The 24,005-nt window shown below is 41.3% G+C and overlaps 1 protein-coding gene across 1 annotated transcript; it reads left to right on the forward strand.

Annotated features, from left to right (window-relative positions):
* Window positions 1-3,212: 3,212 nt before the first annotated feature.
* On the forward strand, window positions 3,213-23,612 carry ints1 (integrator complex subunit 1). The gene is made up of 48 exons (XM_077558797.1): window positions 3,213-3,396; window positions 3,594-3,713; window positions 3,965-4,255; window positions 4,568-4,764; window positions 4,873-5,010; window positions 5,186-5,345; window positions 5,419-5,524; window positions 5,611-5,797; window positions 6,698-6,843; window positions 7,269-7,410; window positions 7,489-7,665; window positions 7,746-7,854; window positions 8,317-8,437; window positions 8,511-8,588; window positions 8,656-8,813; window positions 9,503-9,599; window positions 9,674-9,765; window positions 9,988-10,048; window positions 10,127-10,324; window positions 11,026-11,155; window positions 11,368-11,547; window positions 11,629-11,778; window positions 11,860-12,039; window positions 12,130-12,234; window positions 12,346-12,513; window positions 12,621-12,732; window positions 13,070-13,228; window positions 13,322-13,468; window positions 13,553-13,651; window positions 13,767-13,891; window positions 14,350-14,604; window positions 14,682-14,841; window positions 15,087-15,218; window positions 15,302-15,473; window positions 15,807-15,930; window positions 16,001-16,116; window positions 16,192-16,279; window positions 16,364-16,605; window positions 18,549-18,678; window positions 19,773-19,906; window positions 19,985-20,177; window positions 20,253-20,377; window positions 20,533-20,642; window positions 20,728-20,841; window positions 20,938-21,008; window positions 22,931-23,022; window positions 23,121-23,230; window positions 23,332-23,612. The coding sequence occupies exons 2-48, from the start codon at window positions 3,659-3,661 to the stop codon at window positions 23,442-23,444; spliced, it is 6,549 nt and encodes a 2,182-aa protein (XP_077414923.1). The 5' UTR covers window positions 3,213-3,396; window positions 3,594-3,658; the 3' UTR covers window positions 23,445-23,612.
* Window positions 23,613-24,005: the final 393 nt, after the last annotated feature.

A 24,005-nucleotide genomic window follows, 5' to 3' on the forward strand; every position in this document is an offset into this window, starting at 1 on the left:
AAATATATTCACTTAAAGCAGAGGTGCCCAAGTCAGGCTTCTGCTGGTGAGCTGATCATTAGATTCAGCTGCGCTGAAGGAAGGAGACATGGAAAACAGGCTGGATAGGTGCTCTCGAGGCACCACTGACTTAAAGCCTACAGTAGATGAAATATATTCCACGGGTCGTCACAACAACTAGGTGCTCCAAAGCAGCCATGCCGAAGCCCCATTCCAGGATCCAAATGCTGGCTGTCAAGTTTGACTCCTCCCACACCATCGCTTTTCCGCCTTTCTCTGCGTGATGTGCACTCATGGCTGACAACGAGGCACTCTAAAATGGTCACACCGGCTAACTGTACTGTACTTAGTTTTCAGTCTTTGCATTTCTTTCTAGCAATTGTCTTCAAACATGCATTATGTATTTAGAAACAAATCTCAGAATTAACTTTACAAGATATTTAACTACCGACAGTGGTCCATATGTGACTAAATGTAGTCACACATGAACCACTCCCTCATCGAATCCTCACAGGCACACACTCTCGCAGATCTTTCACCTGCTGCCACTTAGCTTGTGATTTAAAGTGCTGTCATGTTTATAGCCAGTGAGTCAATGGATAAGCTTGTTGATCTGGGGAATACGTGGCGGTGGAGATTCTTGTCCGCATTTCTCCTATGAACATCATCAGATGAGCAAACTTGCTTTCATTTTTTTAATCTGGTTGCTATCAGCCAACATTTGGACATCACATGTGGATGATCCCTGCATGTTTGATCGTTATTTTCAGCTTTGTTTGTCTTATTGTGTTATTATTGCCATGAACAAGCGGGAAAATAACTAATTGTTTTTTTTATGTTTTGGTGATCTGGAGTCTCAGCTGACATTCGGAATGAAGCTTGGCCTGACCTGGACTGCTTGCAAGCCAACACAGGGCACATACAGACAACCATTCACGACTCGTATTCACATATAGAAAATTTAGAATCCTCACTTCACCTAATGTGCATGTTCTTTCCCACAACAGGTCACTTTGAAATGGGCCTATGGTTATTCAGAGAAGGAAATCTCTCAATGATCATAGCACAGCATTATTACAATTTATAATTATTTTGGATGTTTTATTCTAAATTGTTCATTTTGATATGTAAGTATGTTTATATATATATATATATATATATATATATATATATATATAATGGAATGGAATTGCATTATGATATATATAAACATATATGAAAACTAAAGAGTCATGTGACTTCACCATATATATATATATATATGGTGAAGTCACATGACTCTTTAGTTTTCATTTATTTGCCCATGTTTTAGCAAAGGGAGTCAAGCGTTTTTCAGGCAACCATAAGAGTGGCGAGTTGTGCGGTCTGAGTAGTTTTGGATTACAGGAAGTAACATTGAGTCACTAATCTCCATGCGTTTTTTTTTTTTTTTTGTCTGACTCATTCTCTTCAACTTGCTTGGAAATGTGATCTGGCACCCAGAGGCCTCCTGGTGTATAAGAGATCATTACTTACCACCGGCACTTCCAACTTCAAATCAAATCAGGCTTGATACTGACCATTCATGACAGTTACCTCACATTTTCCCCATCCAGATGTTTGGGCATTGTTCTGGATTTGTTGCTAAGCCATACACATGCTATCATAAGTACACTTCCCATATGACACCACTGAACATTCCACTGACTTCACCCAAAAAGATGAAAACACTTTACGTAACCAGCTGGAAACTTTACTTCTTTTTTCAAGTGTTTACTTTTATACTGAAAGCCATTGGCAGTAGCTGAGGCGAGACTATTTCTAGTATTTACAGTGCTGAAACATACTGAGTTTGTTGATGACGTATCAAGAAAGTGTTCTGCTTCGCACAAGGGCCGGGGCCACATTAGAAGAACCATTACATCATCAATTAGCTAATTCTGTCAAGTCATTTATGGAGATTATTAACTGACTGTAATGTCCATTACTTCGCATTTTGTAAGTGTAACCTAATAGTCACAAGTAACCGCAAACAATATTGACTTTCAAGTAGGATGGAAACTGCTGCCACCTAGTGTTTGATCAGCGGAATCCAAATTAGGATTCCATGCGTCGATTGGCGCTCCTTGGTTTGCGACACGCGGCAGTTTGACGTTACGAACGGGGAAGAAGCAGACACACGCTTAATTATCGCCGTACTATACTATCTATTGTTTTTCATTTGATTGGTTGATATTTATGGATTAGAACTGTTTTTATAGTATTTTTTACTGTATGAATTTACTGTTTTGTTATTGTAGGTTAATAGTTTGTCATAAACCGTGGAACACTGCTGATTTACATTGTTCCTGGTGATGTTAAATTAATTTGTTCTGCTCCAGTTTAGAACTGTTGACAATAATAATAATATTGTTGTTGTTGTTATTCTTAATCTTATTCAATATTATTTTAATAATAATAATGATATATTATATATATATATATTATTATTATTGTTATTGTTATTGTTAATATTATTATAATATTTTGTCCCTTGCATGAACAGGAAGATAAAGTTATTTTAAGAATTTAGAGTGTAAAACCTGGCACCTGACCTGATACTGTAAGTACCTAAAGAGTGACATTCTATTGTTTCAAGGTTCTATAGTATAGAACCTTGAAACAATAGAATGTCACTCTTTTGGTTTTGAGTTGCATTGGTATAGAATCTATACCAATGCAACTTAAAACCAATAATTCAATTATCGGCTCTGGAAAAAAAAGACCTCTAAAATTATTATATTTATTTGTATATGTTTGAGTAAAATGAACATTTTTGTTTTATTCTATACCGACAAATTGCAAATACAAACGTTGCCATAGAGAACATTAATTTGCAGAAAAGAAAAAATGGTCAAAATACAAAAAAAAAAAAAAAACAACCAAAAAACTGTGTTTTTCTTTCTTAATTAACCTTTTTTCTCCAAAGCTGTATACAACTTTTTAAACGTCACAACTCGCATGCAGACAACGTCCATCAAAACTGTATTTCCTTTGTATTTTCCATTGTATGTAGTTCTTTTTTAGTCCGTGCCATTGATTTGCTCACCGAATCCAGAAGCCAGCGAATAGATTAAAAGAAGCTTCATGAAAGTACTATCTATATATGTGATGTGCGGGATTACGCAGTTAACACTACTGACGCTTGGTGGCAGCATGTTAATGCCATGCTCTTTACCGACATGTTTGCTTTAGCGAGGAAGACGCCTTTGTAAACTGGGCTCTCCCATTAGTAGCATTTTTGTCGTTTAGCGACAACTTTAAAACACAATGAGCTACTAATCAGAACCACTTTTGGGGAACGTTTTAAGTAGTTTCAGATTCAATTCTCACCACCGACACCGCTTACTCGAAAGTTGCCACCAGTTCCCCGTAACTGTGAGTTAGCCTTGTTAGTTGTTAGCCGGGCTTTAGCACAAATAATGTCATTAAGAAACGAACATGCTCATGTTATTAAGGTCTGATCCAATAAGACGACGTTATTACGATGTTCTGGACACTGCTGGTTTGCTAGATGCGCGACCAGTGGTTGACATTCAACTAACCTTATTAATTTATCCTTCTGTCACACGTAGAGCATCCTAACATATGACGGGACGCGTAGATCATCTGCTGTGATAATTTGAGACACTTGGTCGTGATGAATCGTCCAAAGCCTACAGCTCTGCGGCGCCCCAGTGCTGCAAAAACATCGGGTAGGTTACACTCATCAAAACAAAAAGCCTTGTCCAGGCATTCGGCAACACTGTCCCACTCAGATGATAATTCAACCGACACAACAATGCATAGATAGAGCAATAGTAGCAGTGTATGACTTTCAAAGAAAGTATATGTTTTTTCTTTTCAGGTAGTAGGAAAATAAGTTCTTCGTCTTAGTAAAAATTCCCCTTTTGTCAAAATGTTTATAAAACCAACGACCTTCAATAAAAACGTTTTCTTGTCCCAGGCCATCCCCCGCCCGGGGACTTTATTGCTCTGGGCTCGAAGAACCAGGGTGGCGACTCCAAAGCACCCGCTGTCCTCTTGAAGCCGGCCACCGCCATTCTACCTGCCGACCGCAAGAGAGAGACCTCCTCCGCCCTCCCGTCCTCATCGGGTCTGTCCAGCCTCACCAAGCGTCCCAAGCTTTCCACCACCCCCCCGATCAGTGCCCTTGGACGTCTTGCTGATGTTGCGACTGCAGACAAGAGGGCAATATCACCTTCTATTAAGGAACCATCAGTTATTCCTATAGAAGGTAACTCACAGTTGCAGTTAGTCTTAGATTAAATTAAATGCTTACAAATGCCATATACTCTGCTGGTCCAATTGCTCAATGCTACATCATATTATTTGTTTACTCTGCACTCGTGTTGTTTATTCACATTTCCAAGAAGTATGATTCTTATTTGAAGATAGCCGTGTCTTTTTAATTTTTATTTTTATGCTGCTGTGACAATTTTCCCGCTTGTGCCACCAATATTCTGAATAGCCCCAAATAAACCACACACTGTAGATCCAGCAATGTATGTCAATGTGTGTTGTTTTTTTCTTCCTGCACACGCACTAGTGTCACCGGCGCTGTTGCTGGATGAAATCGATGCGGCCGAGTCGGAGGGCAACGACGAGCGCATAGAGGGGCTGCTGTGTGGCGCGGTGAAGCAGCTCAAGATGAACCGAGCCAAGCCAGACATCACGCTGTATCTCAGCCTCATGTTCCTGGCTAAGATCAAACCCAACGTGTTTGCTACAGAAGGAATCATAGAGGTATTGGCTTTATTTGTTCTTGTACACACAATTGTCTGAAGTTGAATGCTTGATTACTGAACATTTAGGTTTTTTTCTTTCTTTTTGTGGCATCATATTTTCCTTCAGGCCTTGTGCAGCCTCTTGCGCCGAGATGCTTCCATTAATTTTAAAGCAAAGGGAAACTCCCTGGTGTCTGTTCTGGCCGGCAATCTGCTGATGGCCGCCTACGAAGAAGACGAGAACTGGCCAGAGATTTTTGTCAAAGTGAGAAATGCATTTATGCATGCATATGTGTTACAGCAAGTAGTTATTTTAGGGCATTTTTTTTAAACTTAAACCCCCCAAACTCCACCACAAAATGTTCATATTGAACTAATATAAGGGAAAATAAGTGATTTCCTCATACTTGCAGATTTCAATATAAAATGCAATTTTTCAGGTGTACATTGAAGACTCCCTGGGGGAGAGAATCTGGGTGGACAGCTCTCACTGCAAGAACTTTGTGGACAACATTCAAACGGCTTTCTGCACCAAGATGCCCCCCAAAAGCATGCTACTGCAGGCCGACACAGGCCGAACCGCTGGAGATCTCAGTGCTGGTACTGACCAAACGATCTGGCTTTTTATTTCTTTTTTATGCTGGAACAACCCTAAACTCCTGTCCTCTTTTAGGTAGCAGCCCTCATCCATCAACTCCCGATGAGGACGATAGCCGAGCGGAATTGTTGATAGCGGAGGAGAAACTTAGCCCCGAGGATGAAGGGCAGGTTATGCCAAGGTAGTAAAATACATCGGCGCAAAAGTAAAATTCAATCAAATTTCATTCCGAGGCGTTTTCAAGGCTCACTCTCGGTCTCTTCGCAGGTATGAGGAACTAGCGGAGAGTGTTGAGGACTACGTGTTGGATGTCCTGCGCGATCAACTCAACCGCCGGCAGCCCATGGACAACGTGTCACGGAATCTACTGCGCCTGCTGACTGCCACGTGCGGGTACAAAGAGGCTCGACTCATGGCTGTGCAGAGGCTTGAAATGTGGCTCCAGAACCCCAAGGTGAGGGCTGCAACACCGGTTGTCATATTTATTATTCATATGGCAACATGATCACTTTATAAACAGTAATGTTTGTTGTAGCTCGGTAAGTCATCCATTCATACTGTGATCATAACTGTCATAAAACACACTACGTCAAAGACTATCTAGAAATATTAGAGTGCCATACCATTCATTAGTGCAACTTACTGCTGTTCACGTTGCAAGACTGACATGTGACAGCTTGCCAATTCCTCTTTCAATGAAACATTGTAACCGGCTGAAATTTTGAAAAATGAAAATGCCCTTATGTAGGTATATTTTAGGTAGATTTTGACAGCTTGTTTCCAGAAGCACTTTTTGTGCAGTTACTTCATTTATGACTTCAGAGGAACAGAGATTTTTTTCAAAGTTATGCACATCAGTGTTTCCCAAGCTTTATTGAGCCAAGGCACCCATTTTACATAAAAATCTTGACGGCACCAATCCAATCCAAACAACAATACTTAAATTATATTGATGATCTCATCTCAATTTACTCACATTTGGGCTTGTCTAATTGAACAAAAAGCTTATATACTTTCAAGAAGCATATTAGTTATTCTATTATATAAATGGATAATATTTAAATAAATGGTTAATGTTTAAATGGACGAAAAAGATGGATGGTTGAATTGAATGTCACTGTGTGGTGCTCACAAGAAAGTACAATTACGAAGCAATTGTGTTGGGAAAAAAAATCATCCAATTGACATTGCTATATTCATAATATTTCTTGACTACAATGAAATTACCCACAAGGAAGAAAAACTAAACACGTGATTTTGATTGTGTGTTTTTTCCCATCCATTGCTGTAAAATGTGGAGTAGTAGTAAATGGCAAGTTGTATCTTTTATTCTGCCAATTGTCCTCTGGTATAGTTGACTCGGCCGGCGCAGGATCTCCTCATGTCGCTATGTATGAACTGTAGTACGCATGGAGCGGACGACATGGAGGTTATCTCCAACCTGATCAAAATCCGACTCAAGCCCAAAGTGCTCCTCAACCACTATATGCTCTGTGTCAGGTCTGTGCACCCACTTTTTCACCATTTCATTCATTTCATGTAATTTCATTGATTTTCACAAATTCAAACAGTGTTACTGTACCCTGACTTATGAGTGGCAAACCTTACAACTTTTTCAAGTTTATTTTTATTTTTGCTTTTTGTGGCTATATGCAATATACAGTGGTACTATTTTTCTTAACATAAAATGTGCTGTTTTTGGAGAGGCTGGAATGGACTAGTGGCATTTTAATTAATTGAAAATGGTTTAATTTTCAAGTAAATAGATTTATGAGCTTGATCGCGGAACAGATTAAGCTCATAAGTCAGGGTACCACTGTACTTGGTGATTCACACAATCTGGTTCTTAGTACATTTAAATTTGGTAGCTTTAAATTTGAAAAATGGCTTTAATTGAGGCTTTCTGCTGATTGTTGCATGAGTAGGGAGTTGCTGAATGCGCACAGAGACAACCTGGCCACGATGGTCAAGTTGGTCATCTTCAACGAACTGTCCAATGCGAGGAACCCAAATAACATGCAGAATCTTCACACGTTGCTGCAACACAGCCCCGAGCAGGCACCAAAGGTGGTTCAATTCTAAATTTAAATTGCCCTACAGTGACATATTGGAAGGAGGCTCAAAATAAACAGTTTTTCTTTGTAGTTCTTGGCGATGGTCTTCCAGGATCTGCTCACCAACAAGGACGACTACCTCCGTGCCTCGCGAGCCCTGCTGAGGGAGATCATCAAGCAGACCAAACACGAAATCAATTTCCAGTCCTTCTGCTTTGGTTTGATGCAGGAGAGGAAGGAGGCCACCTACGTGGACATGGAGTTCAAAGTAAGTGTCTCGTCCCAGATTCCTGTTAAGCTGTTTTACTCTTATACTCAAGTTCGACTTTGTTCTCTCCTCACCTGTAGGAGCGCTTTGTCATCCAGGTGACAGATTTGCTTACAGTCTCCATGATGTTGGGCATCACCGCTCAGGTCAAAGAAGCTGGCATTGCATGGGACAAAGGAGAGAAGAAGAGTGAGTTATTTGGGCTTCCTTTTGGGACAAAAATGATTGTTTGATTACATTTTCAAAAATATATTCAAACTGATGAAGACAAATCTCACAAGTCTTCACAAATGTTGAATATGTGATGATGCAGTGATTAAAAAAAATATATATATTGCTTTCTTCCATGGCCAAAATCTGCTTTCCAGTTTATGTAATCTATGTGAATTTCCTCTCAAATGCATGCGGCACACTCTTGATTGACTGTTTTGGCATATTTTGATACATAAAATGCCTTTCCATTACTAATCAATGTCATGCTTCAAGACGGAAAAACAAAAAATGTAAACCAATAAAGAAATTCTACATTTATGTTTATCATTGAATTGTATTAGTTTATACACATCTCGTAAAAATTTGAGTAATATTTGGCCATACCATATACACTAGGAAATGTTACATTTTTCAGTCGAAGCATATGTTTTGCTTCAGACCTGGAGGTCCTGAGGTCCTTCCAGAATCAGATCGCCTCCATCCAGCGGGATGCCGTGTGGTGGCTTCACACGGTGGTTCCCACCATCAGCAAAGTAGGCGCCAAAGACTACGTGCACTGGTGCGTATTATTGTCTCAGAGAATGTTTGTAAGAACATGCGTGTCAAATTTCCAATATTTCTTCACTCCGCAGTCTTCACAAAGTGCTTTTTACGGAGCAACCCGAGACCTACTACAAGTGGGACAATTGGCCGCCAGAAAGCGACAGGAAGTGAGTTGCAAATGGTTGTCTGTTGATCGGATTGCACTAGACTGAGTTGTTGTTTTTTGCTCCTCAGCTTTTTCCTGCGCCTCTGCTCCGAGGTGCCCCTGCTGGAGGACACGCTGATGCGAATTCTGGTGATCGGGCTGTCTCGTGATCTGCCGCTGGGCCCGGCGGACGCCATGGAGCTCGCTGATCACCTGGTCAAGAGGGCTGCTGGCGCTCAGTCTGACGGTGAGCGATTACCATCTAACTTGTTCTTGAAAAGGAGACATAATGTGCTTTTTTTTTTTTAGTTTAAAACGGTTCCCAGGGTGTCTTCTATGTTAGTGACAATATACCCTGCCCCATATGCTGCTGGGCCAATGGCAAGTCTAACTTTCGTTACAATGACAACCGGGCGTGGAGCCTGAACCTTGGACTAGAGTGGTAACAGAGCCGAGATTATGGAGAAAAAAACAGAGAGCTCCTGTAGAGACATTAAAAGCATTTTCACTTGTGGTCGCAGCCTTTCATACACTGCACTGTGTGCATGTGGGAAATGGACAGACACAATTACTAACCCCCACCACCGCCACTGTGTTGATAACTTCACAGAGCGATGTCATCAAGTATTATGTGACCCGCTCTGGCAAAAGGGTCCACATGTCGCTAGGAATGATTTTTTTGTGTGACAAAAATAGATAGTTTATACCAAAATGCCTATTTTGAGATTTCTTCACAAATAGCCTCCTTGATGTCACTATTTTAATTTTCCCAGCAGCACAAAAGTTAAAATTGTAGTAGTTGGTTCTTTAATTTTACACTTAATGTGCAGGCACCCCTGAGGCCTAACGATTTGTCATTAAAATGTCATTTTTCTCATAATATCTGCCCTTAAAAACATCACGTGGTTGTGGACTATTTCTCCTCTTGTCAAACAGATCTGGAGGTTTTGGTTGTAGAGCGAATCCAGCTCATTGACGCCGTGCTCAATCTGTGCACATACCATCATCCAGAAAACATTCAGCTGCCTGCAGGGTACTTAACTTGACTTTAAAAGCACTCATGTGTGTTTGCAGTAAAGAATAACAAAATACTCCAAATATTTGTAGGTACCAGCCGCCAAATTTGGCAATATCAACCCTTTATTGGAAAGCATGGCTTCTGCTGCTGGTGGTTGCTGCGTTCAATCCACAGAAAATAGGTACTATGCTTGACTTTTTTTTCCTCTGCATTCTGTAGTGGCAAGATGATTGAGATACAAATATGCACATTGCTGCCATTGGGCATCATTTTTCAGGAAACAAAAAATCCCCCACCATATTTGTTGATTATTCACTCTCTAACTAACATACTCTCTAACTTGCTCAGTCATGCTAATTAACTAACTAAATTCATTTTATTCACCTATCATTGTCCTCTGCAGGCTTGACTGCCTGGGATGGTTACCCGACGTTGAAAATGCTCATGGAGATGGTTATGACCAAGTAGGCGCTCCTTCTAATAACTATAATTATTCCTTATTTTAAAGCACCGCACCCTTAACGTTCACAACGCCTCCACAGCAACTACACGTACCCACCTTGCACCGTGGCGGACGACGACACGAAGACGGAGATGATCGGTCGTGAACTGCAGATCTCACAGCGGGAGAAGCAGGAGATCTTGGCTTTCGAGAGCCACTTGGCCGCCGCGTCCACAAAACAGACCATCACGGAGAACAACAGCCTGCTACTCTCCCAGCTCACTAGTCTGGACCCGCAGTAAGATCACACAACCCAACTAGTAGTAGTAACAGGGATGTGATTTTTCCGCTAATTCGCGGAATTCCGCTTTTTTTTTATCTCCCCCCCAAAAAAAAAAAATTTCCGATTTTTTATTTTTATTTTTATTTTTTTATATATAGTAGTAGTAGTTCATTGTGTATGCACATGACTCCGACAGATAACATATTCTGCTATAACAAAGACATTTGTGGTATGCTCTAATATGAGTTACTTTTCATTTGGTCATGATACAATTATTTGTTCATGAAATTTGAACTCTTCAACATTATTTATGTGTTAACTTAGTAATCACATTAGTTAGATATGATGATATTCTGTGATAGTTTTTAAAAGCAAAGGCAGTCCAATGTTTTTGAATGTGACTGATTTTGAGTTGACTAAAACTGCCATTTTATATGGGATAGTTCAATATACATTGAAAATTTATGCTGTTGTTTTGTCTATTTCTTTGTCATGTGAGTGCATTGAAAGTACTTAAAAACACGGAAAACCCATGAGCTCCGGGGCCCCTTGTCCCCCCACCAGGGCACTGCACTGGACCTAGCTGGGTGCCAGCGGCCCCCAGACCCCCGGCTAAATTTTCAGATAATTTCACTTTGGTCAAATCACATCCCTGTAGTAAGTAGTACTCAGTAGTAAGTTCAGTGTGTTAACATGACATGTTTTGTTTTTGCCAGGGGTCCGCCTCGTCGACCTCCACCTCAGGTACAGGAGCAAGTGAAAACCCTCAACCAATCCCTACGCCTCGGCCATCTCCTGTGCCGTAGCCGCAACCCGGACTTCCTGCTCAACATCATACAAAGACAGGTAGGTAGGGTTGTTAGGTGGGTCACTACTGTGTATACATCGCCACAAGGAAAACTACACAAGGCAGAGCAGGCATGCTGAATAACAAATAATATTAAAGATATTAAAAAAAATCATATGAAACGGTATGGAAAAGAGCTTAAAAATGATAAGCATCTATACAAGGCTTGTGCAGTGTTGCCACTCTAATATACTGTAACTTCCTCTCACAGGCTTCCTCCCAGTCCATGCCGTGGTTGGCTGATCTGGTCCAGTCAAGCGAGGGGTCCTTGGACGTGCTCCCCGTGCAGTGCCTATGCGAATTCCTGCTGCACGACGCTGCGGACGACGGCCTGCTTATAGATGATGATGACGAGGGAGGAAGCAAAGAGCAGAAAGCCAAGAAAAAACAAGTACTCTACTTCCATGAGGACATTCTTTGTTCTTGTTTGACATTTTTGCACCCAATATTAATTTAAATTTGTTCCCAACAGAGGCAGCAAAAACAAAGGCAGCTCCTCGAACGGCTTCAGGATCTTTTGTTGGGTCCCAAAGCCGATGAGCAGACAACTTGCGAAGTTCTGGATTATTTCCTGCGTCGTCTCAGCTCTTCTCAGGTGGCCTCGAGAGTCCTGGCAATGAAGGTAGTTCTCGTATCATCACTCACTCCTAGACTCTTTGCGCTGCAAACCCAATTTCATCGTTGAATTAACACTCGCGCGCAGGGCTTGTCACTGGTGTTGACTGAAGGAGGCCTGAAGGACGGAGAGGAACGGGACCAGCCCATGGAGGAAGACTCCGCCGATGCCGAGCTCCTGCCGGGTTACCAATGGTTGCTGCAGGACCTCCCCAAGCTCCCCATGTTCGACAGCGTCCGAGGCATGACATCCACTGCCCTGCAGCAGGTCCACATCAATAGCTTGTCAACATTTAACACCATCATCAGTGGAAAGTTTTCATTTTAAAGCCGTTCTTGTGTGTTACATCCAACGAAGGCCATACACATGGAGACTGATCCTCAGACCATCAGCGCCTATCTCATCTACCTGTCGCAGTATGCACCAGTGGAGGAGCAGGCATCTCACAATGACCTGGCTTTGGTAATCATTCAGGTTCCAACATGATATACACAATTCACAAAAAAAGCATTGGGGCACACGCCAGTTAGAGTTTAGTCTATATGTTCTCGCAAGCTTGCTGTTCTCCTGCAGGATGTGGCCCGGCTGATTGTGGAGCGCTCCACCATCATGAACAACCTCTTCTCCAAGCACTCCTGCAGACCCGAGTCAGAGGCTGTCCTCAGCGCATTCCTCTCGATCTTCTCCGCCTACATCAGGAGGATGAGGAAGACCAAAGATGGCGAGGATCTGTACAGCTGGGTATAAACCCCCTTTCAACGTCACACATGAAGTTTGGCCTTTCTCACTTGACTTACTGTTTGCTGGACGTGCCCCCCCCCTTCCCTATTATTATTTTTTTTAAATAGTCGGAGTCTCAAGATCAGGTGTTTTTGCGCTGGACTACAGGAGAGACGGCCACCATGCACATCCTTGTCGTCCATGCGATGGTCATCCTTCTTACTCTGGGCCCACCTAAAGGTAGTTCATAAATAAAATGACCTTGGCGATCGTGCTTTTTATTTGAGTGAATGAGGGATATATTTTGTAAAAAGCAAGGTTGTCAAACAATAAACAATCAAAGCAACAACAACAACATACTTATACTAACTCAAATTCAAAAGGGATTAGGAAGAAGTTTAATCCTACTGCTTTTTCTGATGGCAGTTAGGATAGGACTGTCCTACTCTGTCTTCACACAGTCACAAGGTTCACACACTAATACAGTATATAATACAGTCGTTTCATACATCTGTGTTTATAAGCAATTTTTCTTTCTTTCTTGAATAAATTGTGATTTTCTGTGACCATAATGCAGGAGAGAGTGACTTCTACTCTCTTTTGGACATTTGGTTCCCTGACAAGAAACCTTTGCCAACTGCCTTCCTGGTGGACACGTCAGAGGAGGCCCTGCTGCTTCCTGATTGGTTGAAATTGAGGATGATTCGATCCGAGGTGCCTCGACTGGTGGACGCAGGTAATGCTTTGATCAAACTGTGTAGCTCCTTTTATCAGTGTGAGTTTTTGTTGTAAACACACACGTCCTCCTATATGTATCTTTTACCTTCAGCTTTGCAAGACCTGGAGCCTGAGCAATTGCTACTGTTCGTGCAGTCGTTTGGAATTCCCGTCTCGAGCATGAGTAAACTGCTCCAGTACTTGGACCAAGCTGTCACTGTCGAACCACGGGCACTGGAGCAGAACATTATGGACAAGGGTAAGAGTCTGCTGCAGGTATTTCCCCTATTTTATATTGTCGTTGGTTACACTGGGGTGGGGTTGGGGATTTCCTCTGCAACAGACTACATGGCCCACTTGGTGGAGGTGCAACACGAGCGAGGTGCCACCGGGGGGCACGCTTTCCACAGATTGCTGAGTACCTTTCTTCCACCTCAAAGAGGTTAGGTGGCTTTATTCTCTCGCTGAAGACAGTTTCATCTTAGTGTACAACTTCAATACATGTTACTGTTAAGAATGAATGAAAATATTCTAAATCCTGACATTCCCTCCCACAGATGCTGCCGAAACAAGTAAAGCCCAAGTTACAGTGGAAGCCCCTCATGGTTCCGTTAAGATGAGAGCAGCCACGCAGCTTCCTACAATCGGCCCTGATGATGACCTGACAGGCTTGATGCTGCGGGTAGGAAACACATGCCTTCTTATTATCATATTGTGAGTTAAGCAGCATATGTAGGATTTTTAACATCTGAACCGTTATTTTTAGAACCAGTGCTTACTTTTATTAGAGTGTTGTGGTGTGAAGGGCAAATTCGAACATATATGTGAACGTCATATAATGAGCTGTCATACTACATGGATCGGCTGGGGCATACACTAAGTCTCTTGCCATTGTTTTCCATTGCCGAGTTATAAAGGTGAGGCACAGCGACCTCTGCAAAATATTTGCAACTTGAAAGCACTTGCCTTGGGTCAAAATGTTTCCAACATTTCAACAAATCACTGCTTTTGCGACATAACTGGGCAAAAATTTGGCAATGTTCAGCGGGAATTCTTTCCAGTGGGCTTTTCAATGTGAACATGATTCTGCTGATTTGTTCTGTTTCTTAGCGGGCAACCGACTGACTTGTTCTTTTGCAGATATTCCCATTGAAGGCAGAACAGCGCTGGCCCGGCCCGCCCCCGAGCCAGCTCTCCTTGGCCTTGCAGCAGGCTCTAGCTAAAGAGCTGATGCGGGCTAAGCAGGGTCAGGTTCAGCAGGCCGGGCTGGCTCTGCATCTCCTTCAGGGCATCGCCGCCTTGCTTACATCGACCCACGCCGGGCCCATTGTCCTGTCCATGCACCACAACCACGCACTCGCCTGCCCGCTCATGCGCCAGCTTCACCTCTACCAGGTACTGTTTTCGTGCTAATTAACTCTTTATTATTACGTATTCTACTCTGTTGTGTTGACATTTTATTCTGCCCTCAGCGCCTAGTGCCGCAGGACGTTTCCTTCTCTTCTTTATTCCTCAAAGTCAACGTTGAGATGCTCATCTGGCTTGACAATCCCTCAGTGGATGTGGGCCCGCTAAAGACTCTACTCAAGTCTTTTATTGGCCAAAACTCTCACACACATCGGCATAACGATGGTGAGTGAGAGTTTTTTTCAGATGCTGAATGTTTTACATGAATGATTTTTTTTCCCCAAGTGAGTCACTGTTGGTGTAGTGGTACAATCATCTGACTTCACTGGTTTCAGTTATGGGCACCAGTTTAGAATTTTATCTGCTCGAAGTCACATAGGATAGGCTCCAGCTACTTCCTCAACAGTATCCTGCAGTGTTGATAATGGATGGGTGGGTATTAATTATTTATTTTTTGCTGCCTATTTCAGTACGCTCAGGCTTCCTCCACCTGGCTGAGGCACTGGTGTATCATAGCGACACCGAGGTGCCACTGAGAGCCATCATAGCCATGCTGAAGGCCGGAGAGAGATGTAATGCAGAGGCGGAGCTTATTGGAAAAGGTTGTAATGATAGTTTGTCAATAGTGATCCTCTTTTATTTTGTGCTACTACTGAACATTTTTGTTGTATTTGTCTATTTTCAGTTTTACAAGGTCTGATGGAGGCCAAGTCTCCATACTTGGAAGAGCTGTTGTCTCTGTTGATGACCGTTAGCACCCAGAATGGGACAGCTGGCCCCGTTGCCATGGTTATTTCTTTGCTACTGCAGGAAAGTGAGGAGCGGGTGGTGAAGAAAGAACCGGACGCTAACACAAAGTGAGCGCCGCAATTCAGGACAACACGGGTAGTCGATGGGGACTAAGTAACCAAATACCAATACCAGTACTCTGAGACAACTATTGAGTACTCACTGACTCTAAGACCAATGCCACTAGTACTTTTGATACATGATATATTTACTACTTGGTTATTTAATTTCACAATTCACGGGTGGGCTGGCACTCAAGAGACCAATTTATATGTATACAAGTAATTGAAAAGTAAGAATTAAATTTTGTGTTTCCCTTTTGATTCTGTTAATATTGTGGTGGATTGATATTTTGTTGGAGGCCACACCAACTTTAATGTATCGGTCTCTTTTGCATGTAGCTCTGAGGTGACAAAGTCCGGTCTGAGCTCGGGTCTTCTGGTGGATTGGTTAGAGTATCTGGACCCCGAGGTCACATCCGTATGTCCTGACCTTCAGCAGAAACTTTTGTTTGCCCTCAACAAGGTGAGAGCCTTACCTTTTGCGCATCCCACCACAGGGGTTATATTCCCTGATGCATCTTCCTGTGTCTCAGGCGCGAGGCACTCCGGCCTATAGACCTTACCTTCTGGCCCTGCTCACGCATCAATCCAACTGGTCCATGCTGCTGCAGTGTATCAACGCTCTGCTCAGCAAGCGAAAAGAATACAAGTACAGTACAAGTAGTAACATGACATAATGTTCAGTGTATGTTGTATGTTGAACATACTGTGAAATGCATTTCAGACTGGACCCAACGTCAGCTCTGGATTTCTTGTGGGCGTGCAGCCACATCCCACGCATCTGGCAAGGACGCGACCAGAAGATCGCTCAAGTCTGTTCTAAAATCAGAGGAATCCACTTGCCACCTCTGGAAAAAAAAAACATCTGACGTTTTCTTTTCTTGATGTCTGTGCAGAAGAAAACAGAAAAGTTTGTATTGCGGCTGAGTTCCAAGGAGCTCATCAGCATGGTAGATCTGATTCTGGCCGAGTTGGAGCTCAACTGTCGCAGCGAAAATAGTGCAGAGGAGGAGGAGGCATCCTGCTCTCTGATCCAGGCCCGGCTGCCGCTGCTCCACTCCTACTGCAACTGCCACCTGGACAACATTAAAAAGGTGTCCGAATACCTCATCAGCTGCACCAAGAAGTGGGAGGACAGGTTGGTATCATCTGGTATACATTAAATCGTCGCATCTTTTAAATGAAAACCTTTGGGTGAATTGATTCCCTTGTAAATGTAAATTATTTTGTAAAAATGAATTTTAAAAATAATATGGGTGTAAGCCAAGTTACAGTTTGTGGGACAAGATCATTTATTTCAGTATTTCATTTTTTTTTTTTTCATGATTTTGGCGATTATACTGTACCTTACAGCAAATAACCCCCCACATCCCCACCCCCCAAAATCCTTCATCTCAAGGAATTAGAAACCGTCAACATGATTTTTAATGTAAAAAATGACTGTCATTTCAGGACTACAAAGTGCACCTGACTTAAAACTGCAACAGCTAAATTAAGCCCTAAAAAAAAAAACACCAGTACATATATTGGCCACTTTATAAAATGAGGTATTTGCAAAGAAAGGCATCACACAGATGGATTTTAAAAAGTGATTTCCTTAAACACCGGTAAATGTTTTTTTAAACTTTTTTTAAACTACTTGTAGCTTGTTTTTAGCAAATTTGTTACTTTAATAAAAGTGTTAAAACAATCAACAACTATTGTGCTAAATAGACAAATTAACTCCATCTTGATTAATAACGTTATGATCTCCGCATGACACATGGCTGTAAAATGGCTTTTTTGATTAATTTAGGGGAGCATGTGAAAGGCAGATTGGAATCAATCCTGTTACATGTAAACAGCATTTTTATTCCATTCCATCCGACCGATGCTAGTGATAATATTTATTTAATTTTTATTAAACTACTGAAATAAATGAACTTTTCTGAGATGCACCTGTATTTATTTTCATGGTGGTGATGGCATAAGATTGTGCTCTTGTTTTACAGAGCGCTTTCAAATAGTTTGCCCCCCAAATTCACAATAAATTAAGCAAATGGTTGAAAGCAGCAGCCAATGTCATTGAAAACTGATAATACAGATCTTGCATTGAATTTTATTGGATGTCTATTGTTGTTCTCCCCAATTAGTCCAGCCAGTGAGTATGTTTTTTATTATCTTGCTGCTGATTAACTTGGGCCAAATTGTGCCCGATGTTCCTTCCCCGTTGCCAATGAACTGAACTTTGCAGCCTCTCCTCTGTCAAGCCGCAATGCTGCGGACCAGGAAAAACCCTGATAATTAGGTCTATTGGTGTGAAATTAAAACCGGCAGAAGTCGTCGGCACGGTGATCTCTTTAAAAGCTCAGTGCTGTTATAATGAAGCCGAGAGGATTAAGGCTCAAGCGCTCAACTCGCCTGTGTTGTGAGCCGCTGTCAGAGATCAGGGTGCAACTCTTTGTGGAACCCAACCCTCCTTTTCACAAATGTGTCTTCTACTTATTAAAAGCACTTTAATGAGGAAACTTTGGCCAAGGTCAAATAAAATTAGCTGGCGAATTACAGTATTTTTCCTTAAGTGCAGCTGAGATGTCGCTGGTGAAAACAGTAAGATAAACATGCAGACTCTCTCTCTCTCTCTCTCTCTCTCTCTCTCTCTCTCTCTTACACACACACACACACAAAACACTCGGCCTTGTTTTGAGTGTATGTTATATTAGATAAGCTGCTGTTGATTCCAATTACACACCACCAAACAAGCGCTTCTTTGCTGGCGCTCAAGGTCGCTCTGGCTGCAATAAACTGTCTCGTTAGCGGAGTTGAGCTCTCGCCCTGTGAGCAGCTGGCCTTAAGAGGATTTCCATGAAACTGCAGCAGACATGAAGGCAAACATTGTTGTTGCTTTTCATGCACTCACTTTGTGTTAATGCGTACCAATTGTTGTCACTTGTCGATTGACACAAAAACGGAACGTGCCGTGTGATCAGTAAAGCTAGAAAAGTTTACAACATTAATACCAATATTCAACCCATCTCTTTTTGAAGGATTAAAGTGGGTGGTCATTTTTCATGTGGGTAACAGTTGATTTTTTCGCCTCAGTGCCATGAGTAAGCGTTGCCAGAACTTGCTACTGCAGATCTACCTCCACTTCCCCGAGGTCATCCAGCACGTCGCCTTGCCCGAGGGCACGCTCAGCAGTGGAGGGACAGCAGACGGCAGCAGCTGTAAGGTGAAGTGGCTTCATTAACAGGCCTATTTTGGGATTATGGAAAAGGTTAATAAGAGAAAATGGGGCTGGTCATGATTCCTTAATATGTCTATATAGATAGTAAATATATAGTCACTACTTAACATATTTTCATCTATTGTGGGGACTGCTACTGTGTATGTACAAATGACTCATATCTGTTATGAATCTGTTTACATGAGTCAGACACAAGCTCCAATAGTGATGGAAAATAAATGATACATAAATATGAAATATTCCAAAATTGGCCTAAGCTGATTCCTTCCCCCATTGATTTAAATGAGGGTAACCTCCACATTACTCGACTGGCATATTACAATATCTGGCTTTAGTATAATGTATATATTATATCTTTTTCTATTATATTTGTTATTTTTACTATTGTTCTTATTGATATTTTTGATTAATTTGTTCGCATTTTATTGTCTGGGATTTATGTTCTACTTGGTCTCTCAAAGCACTTTGTAAACATATTTTTAAAGGTGCTATATGAATAAAATTTATTATTTTTATTATTATTTAATGGTGGACATACCTCTAATGTAGCATGTTTTCATCGGGTGTATGTATACCTGACGTGTGTTTAAAGTGGAAGTCAACGTTAAACATTTCTGACAATATTAACTTATATGTGACCTCACTAGTCCAAACACGACTTTCTAATTAATATTACTATTGTGGAATACGAGTTATGCAGCAAAATCCAGCTGTTTTTATCCATTTCATAGAGCGGCAATTTTGCCACTTGCTGTCGACTGAAGATGACATCATAGTGTCAGGGCTCAGGCAACGACCAATCACAGCTCACCTGTTTTCTGAAGCTGAGCTGTGTTTGGTTGTTACCTGAGACCTGAGCAACTGTGATGTCATTTTCACTCAACAGCAAGTGGCAAAATGGCCGCCTTCTGATAACTGCTGCATTTTCCTGCTTAACTCATATTCCACTTACCCAATAGTAACCAAAATACAGTATTTAGACTAGTAGGGCTGCATAGAACATATTGTCAAGATTTTTTTTTAGGGGCTTCTCTTTTAAGCAAATGAATAACAAAATAATGATTGCATCATTTTGTAAGCTTGACATGCTGGTCCACCGTTTGGTTACGCTGCTTGCCGATGTGGCGGAATCCAAATCTGCTGAGGGACGCGTTTCTGACGCCAACCTCGCTTGTCGCAAACTGGCCGTGTCACATCCTGTCCTCTTGCTCAGGTAAGAAACCCCACCAACTTTCATCACTTGTTTAGTTTATATGATGTACATTGACAATTATTCTTTCTTCCCATCCAGGCACCTGCCCATGATCGCAGGCCTACTTCACGGCCGCATTCACCTCAACTTTCGCGAATTCCGGCAGCAGAATCACATGATGTTCTTCAGCAACGTACTGGCTATCCTGGAACTCCTGCAGCCACTCGTGTTCCACGTTAACCACCAGAGGGCGCTTCAAGCCTGCCTCCTGTCCTTCATGAAGGTCCTTAAGGTTGGTAAAACACTGTTAATGTGAAATCTTTTGGTTTAAGGCAGTTCTAAAATGGTTCTTCCTTCTGACCTGTAGAACTTTCAGAGGAGTCGTTCCCCTCTGGTCTTCATCAACAAGTTCCTCCAGTTCACACAAAAGTACATTACCCATGATGCAGCAGCCGCCATCCCGTACCTGCAGAGGCACTCTGATATATTGCAGTAAGTCATGTCAGTTTACTCCGATTTCTCAACATCTTAACAAAATATGCCCAAAATGTCACAACTTCTGCCAGAGTATTTAGACTTCTGAACATGTCTGTACTACTCTGTATTACAGTAGTTACTACTTTTTCCCCCCCAATCTTCTCATACAGGAGCATGAGTGCCGAAAACCCAGACTTGGTTCAGCTGAAGTCTCTACTAGCCGGACTCACTCTTCCTGTAAGAAGCTCCTCCACAGAGGTCTCGACAGAAGATGGAGATGGTAAGATTTGAAAGATTCTTTCATCATATTTATAATGAAATCCATGACCCTGTAGATGCCAGTTTTAATTATTCATATTCTCCAGATGAGATGGCGGCCGGTTCCCTCCCTCTGGTCAACATATCCGCGTCGGTTCCGCTGAGTGGCGCCGACATGACGACGTATCTGAGGAAGATTTCGAGAGGCGAGGCCATGGAGGGTGAGGCTGACTCGGCAGCTTTGGCCAGAGACAGCGCCGCATGAGGCTGGTTGGCGCTGACTCATGCGGCTGTTTTTGCTTTTTCCTCCTCTTCAGACGTGTTGGAAGTGTTGACGGAGGTGGATGAGAAGTCAAGGAGGAGCCCGGAGATCATCCAATACTTCATTGTGAGTCACCAAGCAAATAGAACAGGAGAGAGAAGAGAAGAGAGAACAGGCCTCTGGCTTCAACATTTTCACCTGGCAAATCATAGATGCACCTAAAATATGAAATTGCATTTACCATTAACCATTAAGACCTACATACGTAGAGAGTTTCCTCACATAGTGGTAGGCAGTAGCAGCCAGGCTTCTCTTAGTTAATGTGAATAATTGGGGGAGGCGTTGTATCAATGCATTTAATAGTACAGTGGAACCTTGGTTTTCATGAGTAATCCTTTTCAGTAAGACTATAAGTGATTAAAGCAAAAGAAATAATAGGAAATAATAATAATGGGAAATGTAGCCGCAATAAATCCATTCCAGACGCTCAAAATATGAACAAAAATGCAGTTTACAGGGAATAACTATAGTACTCAATATGAATGAATAACATACTGAAAACGGTGTGAAATAAACATAAAAAGCTAATGAAATGCATAAATAAACTTGTACCTTTCTTGAAGACTAATGATGGCATAATGAAAGATGGTGAAGAATGAGCAGGTTGTTGTTTTTTTTTATAAGGAATCCTGCAATTGCAATTTAATTTGCGATTTTTTTTTTTTTCATGGTCCTTTTCTAATTTACTTTTCAGCAAACACTCTTTATTACAACAAATAATATCAGATCTATTATGCATTAAAGGCTATTAAGGTAAAGGGAAATGAAGCATTAATTCATATGGAAGGCAGTTTATTACAAATAAATGTACTAAATACTTTGATGTGCCGTTTTGTAAACGTTTACCATGACAACATAATTCTGCCACACAGGTGTACAAATCTGTGGATTCCTACATATCACTTACTTTGGTGAAACATGATAGGTAAATGTGGACTGCATTTCTAAATCACTCAACTTATAATATACAACGATTAATAAATAAAACATACATGTATAAAAAAAATTCAAGCTTACCAGTTACGTCACACATGCTAACGTGTAGGAAAAGTAAGATTATACAAGTTAATGACTTGAACGTCAGATCTTTTCATTTTAACTCATTCGCCGCCATAAATTCATTTTAAAAAAAAAAAGATTGTTAAAAATTAGAGCCTGAGGCGTTTTTTTTTATAAATTGTAATTAATCACATGACTTCGCTAGTTAACTCGCGATTAATCACAAATTTCATATCTGTTCTAAATATACAATAAAAAAATTTTAGGTTTTCATATTCTTGTTTACAAAAATGGAAAAAAATGTTAAACTAATAGAAATAGTTGAAATAAATTTTTGACGTTTATAGCCGTCATTGGCAGTAAATTAGTTAATAACGGATCAACGCCAGAGAAGAGTAACATTTTCCCGGTGCTGTCATTTTCAAATCATTTGACTGGAAGATGCGGTCACCTTTTTGTTTTTGGACCGCCAATAGTGGATAATTGCGGTTTTAGAAGAGGCATCAACTCTGAAAAAATTTGTCTGCAACCCCATTCCTCTACCACTTAACCCTGTATTTAAAATTTTCTATATTATATATTTTAAAATGTCTGTAAACGCCACATAGGAGGGCTTGAGCTCCAATTCAAACCCAGAACCTCTTGACTGTCATCTAAATTAGAATCAGAATCGTTTTTTTTTTGCCATGTATGTGAATACATTTCACATTACTAGTCTAGTCTCGATGACTGGTGCAGACATAAGACATAAACGAGTAACATTAAAAAAACATAATATAAACATTAAAATGAAGATAAGAAAATATTTTAAAAAGATAAAACAAATCCTAAATATTACTTTACATTGACGTGAATTTGTAAACTATGTAGTATATGATTAAACAGACCGCAAGTGTTTATGTAGATAATAAAGTTGAAAAATAATAATACCCATAATCAACAATAGGAGCTGTCTAAAATATAGAATCTCACCACTGGTCTTTTCACAGAATGACCTGCAGAGACTCATGACGTCCTCGGAGGAGCTGTGTCGGAACATTGCATTCAGCCTGGCGCTTCGCTGCATTCACAATAATCCCCGGTAATGTCACATTCAGCCAAATTTGACATGAAAGGAATTTTTATCCAAATGTACAAATAATGGTGACATTTGACCTCACGTGCACTTCTGGCCTGCAGCCTAACAACCGATTTCCTGCCGACGTTCATGTACTGCATGGGCAGCAGCGACTTTGACGTGGTGCAGACGGCTTTGAGGAATCTTCCGGAATATGTGCTGCTCTGTCAAGGTAAGACGACGCCTCCTCGCAAGCGCGGTGACTCCTCTCCTCGGGACGGCGCCAAGCACGCCATCCATGTGCCTTTTCTTTTCTTTTCTTCTTCCCTCCAGAACATGCAGACATCTTGCTCCACAAGGCGTTCTTAGTGGGTGTCTATGGACAAATTGACACCAGTTCAATGATATCAGAATCCATGAAGATCCTTCACATGGAAGCCATTTAACTTAATATCGTTGCACTCTCGTCATCTGAAATGATGCCTCAGCATTTTAATGGGCAGTTTTTAGTTCTTTCATGCAATTTTTTGGGATTCAGGCTTTCTTAGTGGGTCACCTACATTTTTGGTTGTGCAGGTGTAGCTCAATAAATTTGAATATTGTAGAAACATTCATTTTTTTCAGTTGTTTGATTCAAAAAGTGTAACTCGTCCTCGTATTATACAGAGCCATTAAGGGCTTCTAAACCACTAGCAAAATTTAAATATAGCCTCACTTCACTAATCCCCTTGAGTCTGACCAAGGCCGTGCCCCTCACACATGTGAATAAGCGCGATTTTCAAAAAATGCCATTCATAATGATTCATCTTATGCAGATACTGTATTAAAGTGCAAAGCTGTGATAAATATTAACAGAACACGTTCCAACTTCAACGAAATAGTAGTGCTTGCAATACCAAACTAGTATTAGCTTTGTAACCAAGGCAACGTTAGCGATGGCTGCTATGTTGGTAGCATGACTTATTCGTAATAGTGCTACTATAGCCCTAAATGGTCAATTAGGATAT

This window comes from Vanacampus margaritifer, chromosome 2 (genome assembly GCF_051991255.1).
Source record: "Vanacampus margaritifer isolate UIUO_Vmar chromosome 2, RoL_Vmar_1.0, whole genome shotgun sequence".
Lineage (NCBI taxonomy): Eukaryota > Metazoa > Chordata > Actinopteri > Syngnathiformes > Syngnathidae > Vanacampus > Vanacampus margaritifer.

Excerpts from the sequence above, each read along its gene's own strand:
- ints1 (XM_077558797.1), top strand. The coding sequence starts at position 3,659 with ATGAATCGTCCAAAGCCTACAGCTCTGCGGCGCCCCAGTGCTGCAAAA. Across the intron at positions 3,714-3,964 it reads CAGTGCTGCAAAAACATCGG|GCCATCCCCCGCCCGGGGAC; the intron begins GTAGGTTACACT and ends TTCTTGTCCCAG. Across the intron at positions 23,231-23,331 it reads ATATGTGCTGCTCTGTCAAG|AACATGCAGACATCTTGCTC; the intron begins GTAAGACGACGC and ends TCTTCCCTCCAG.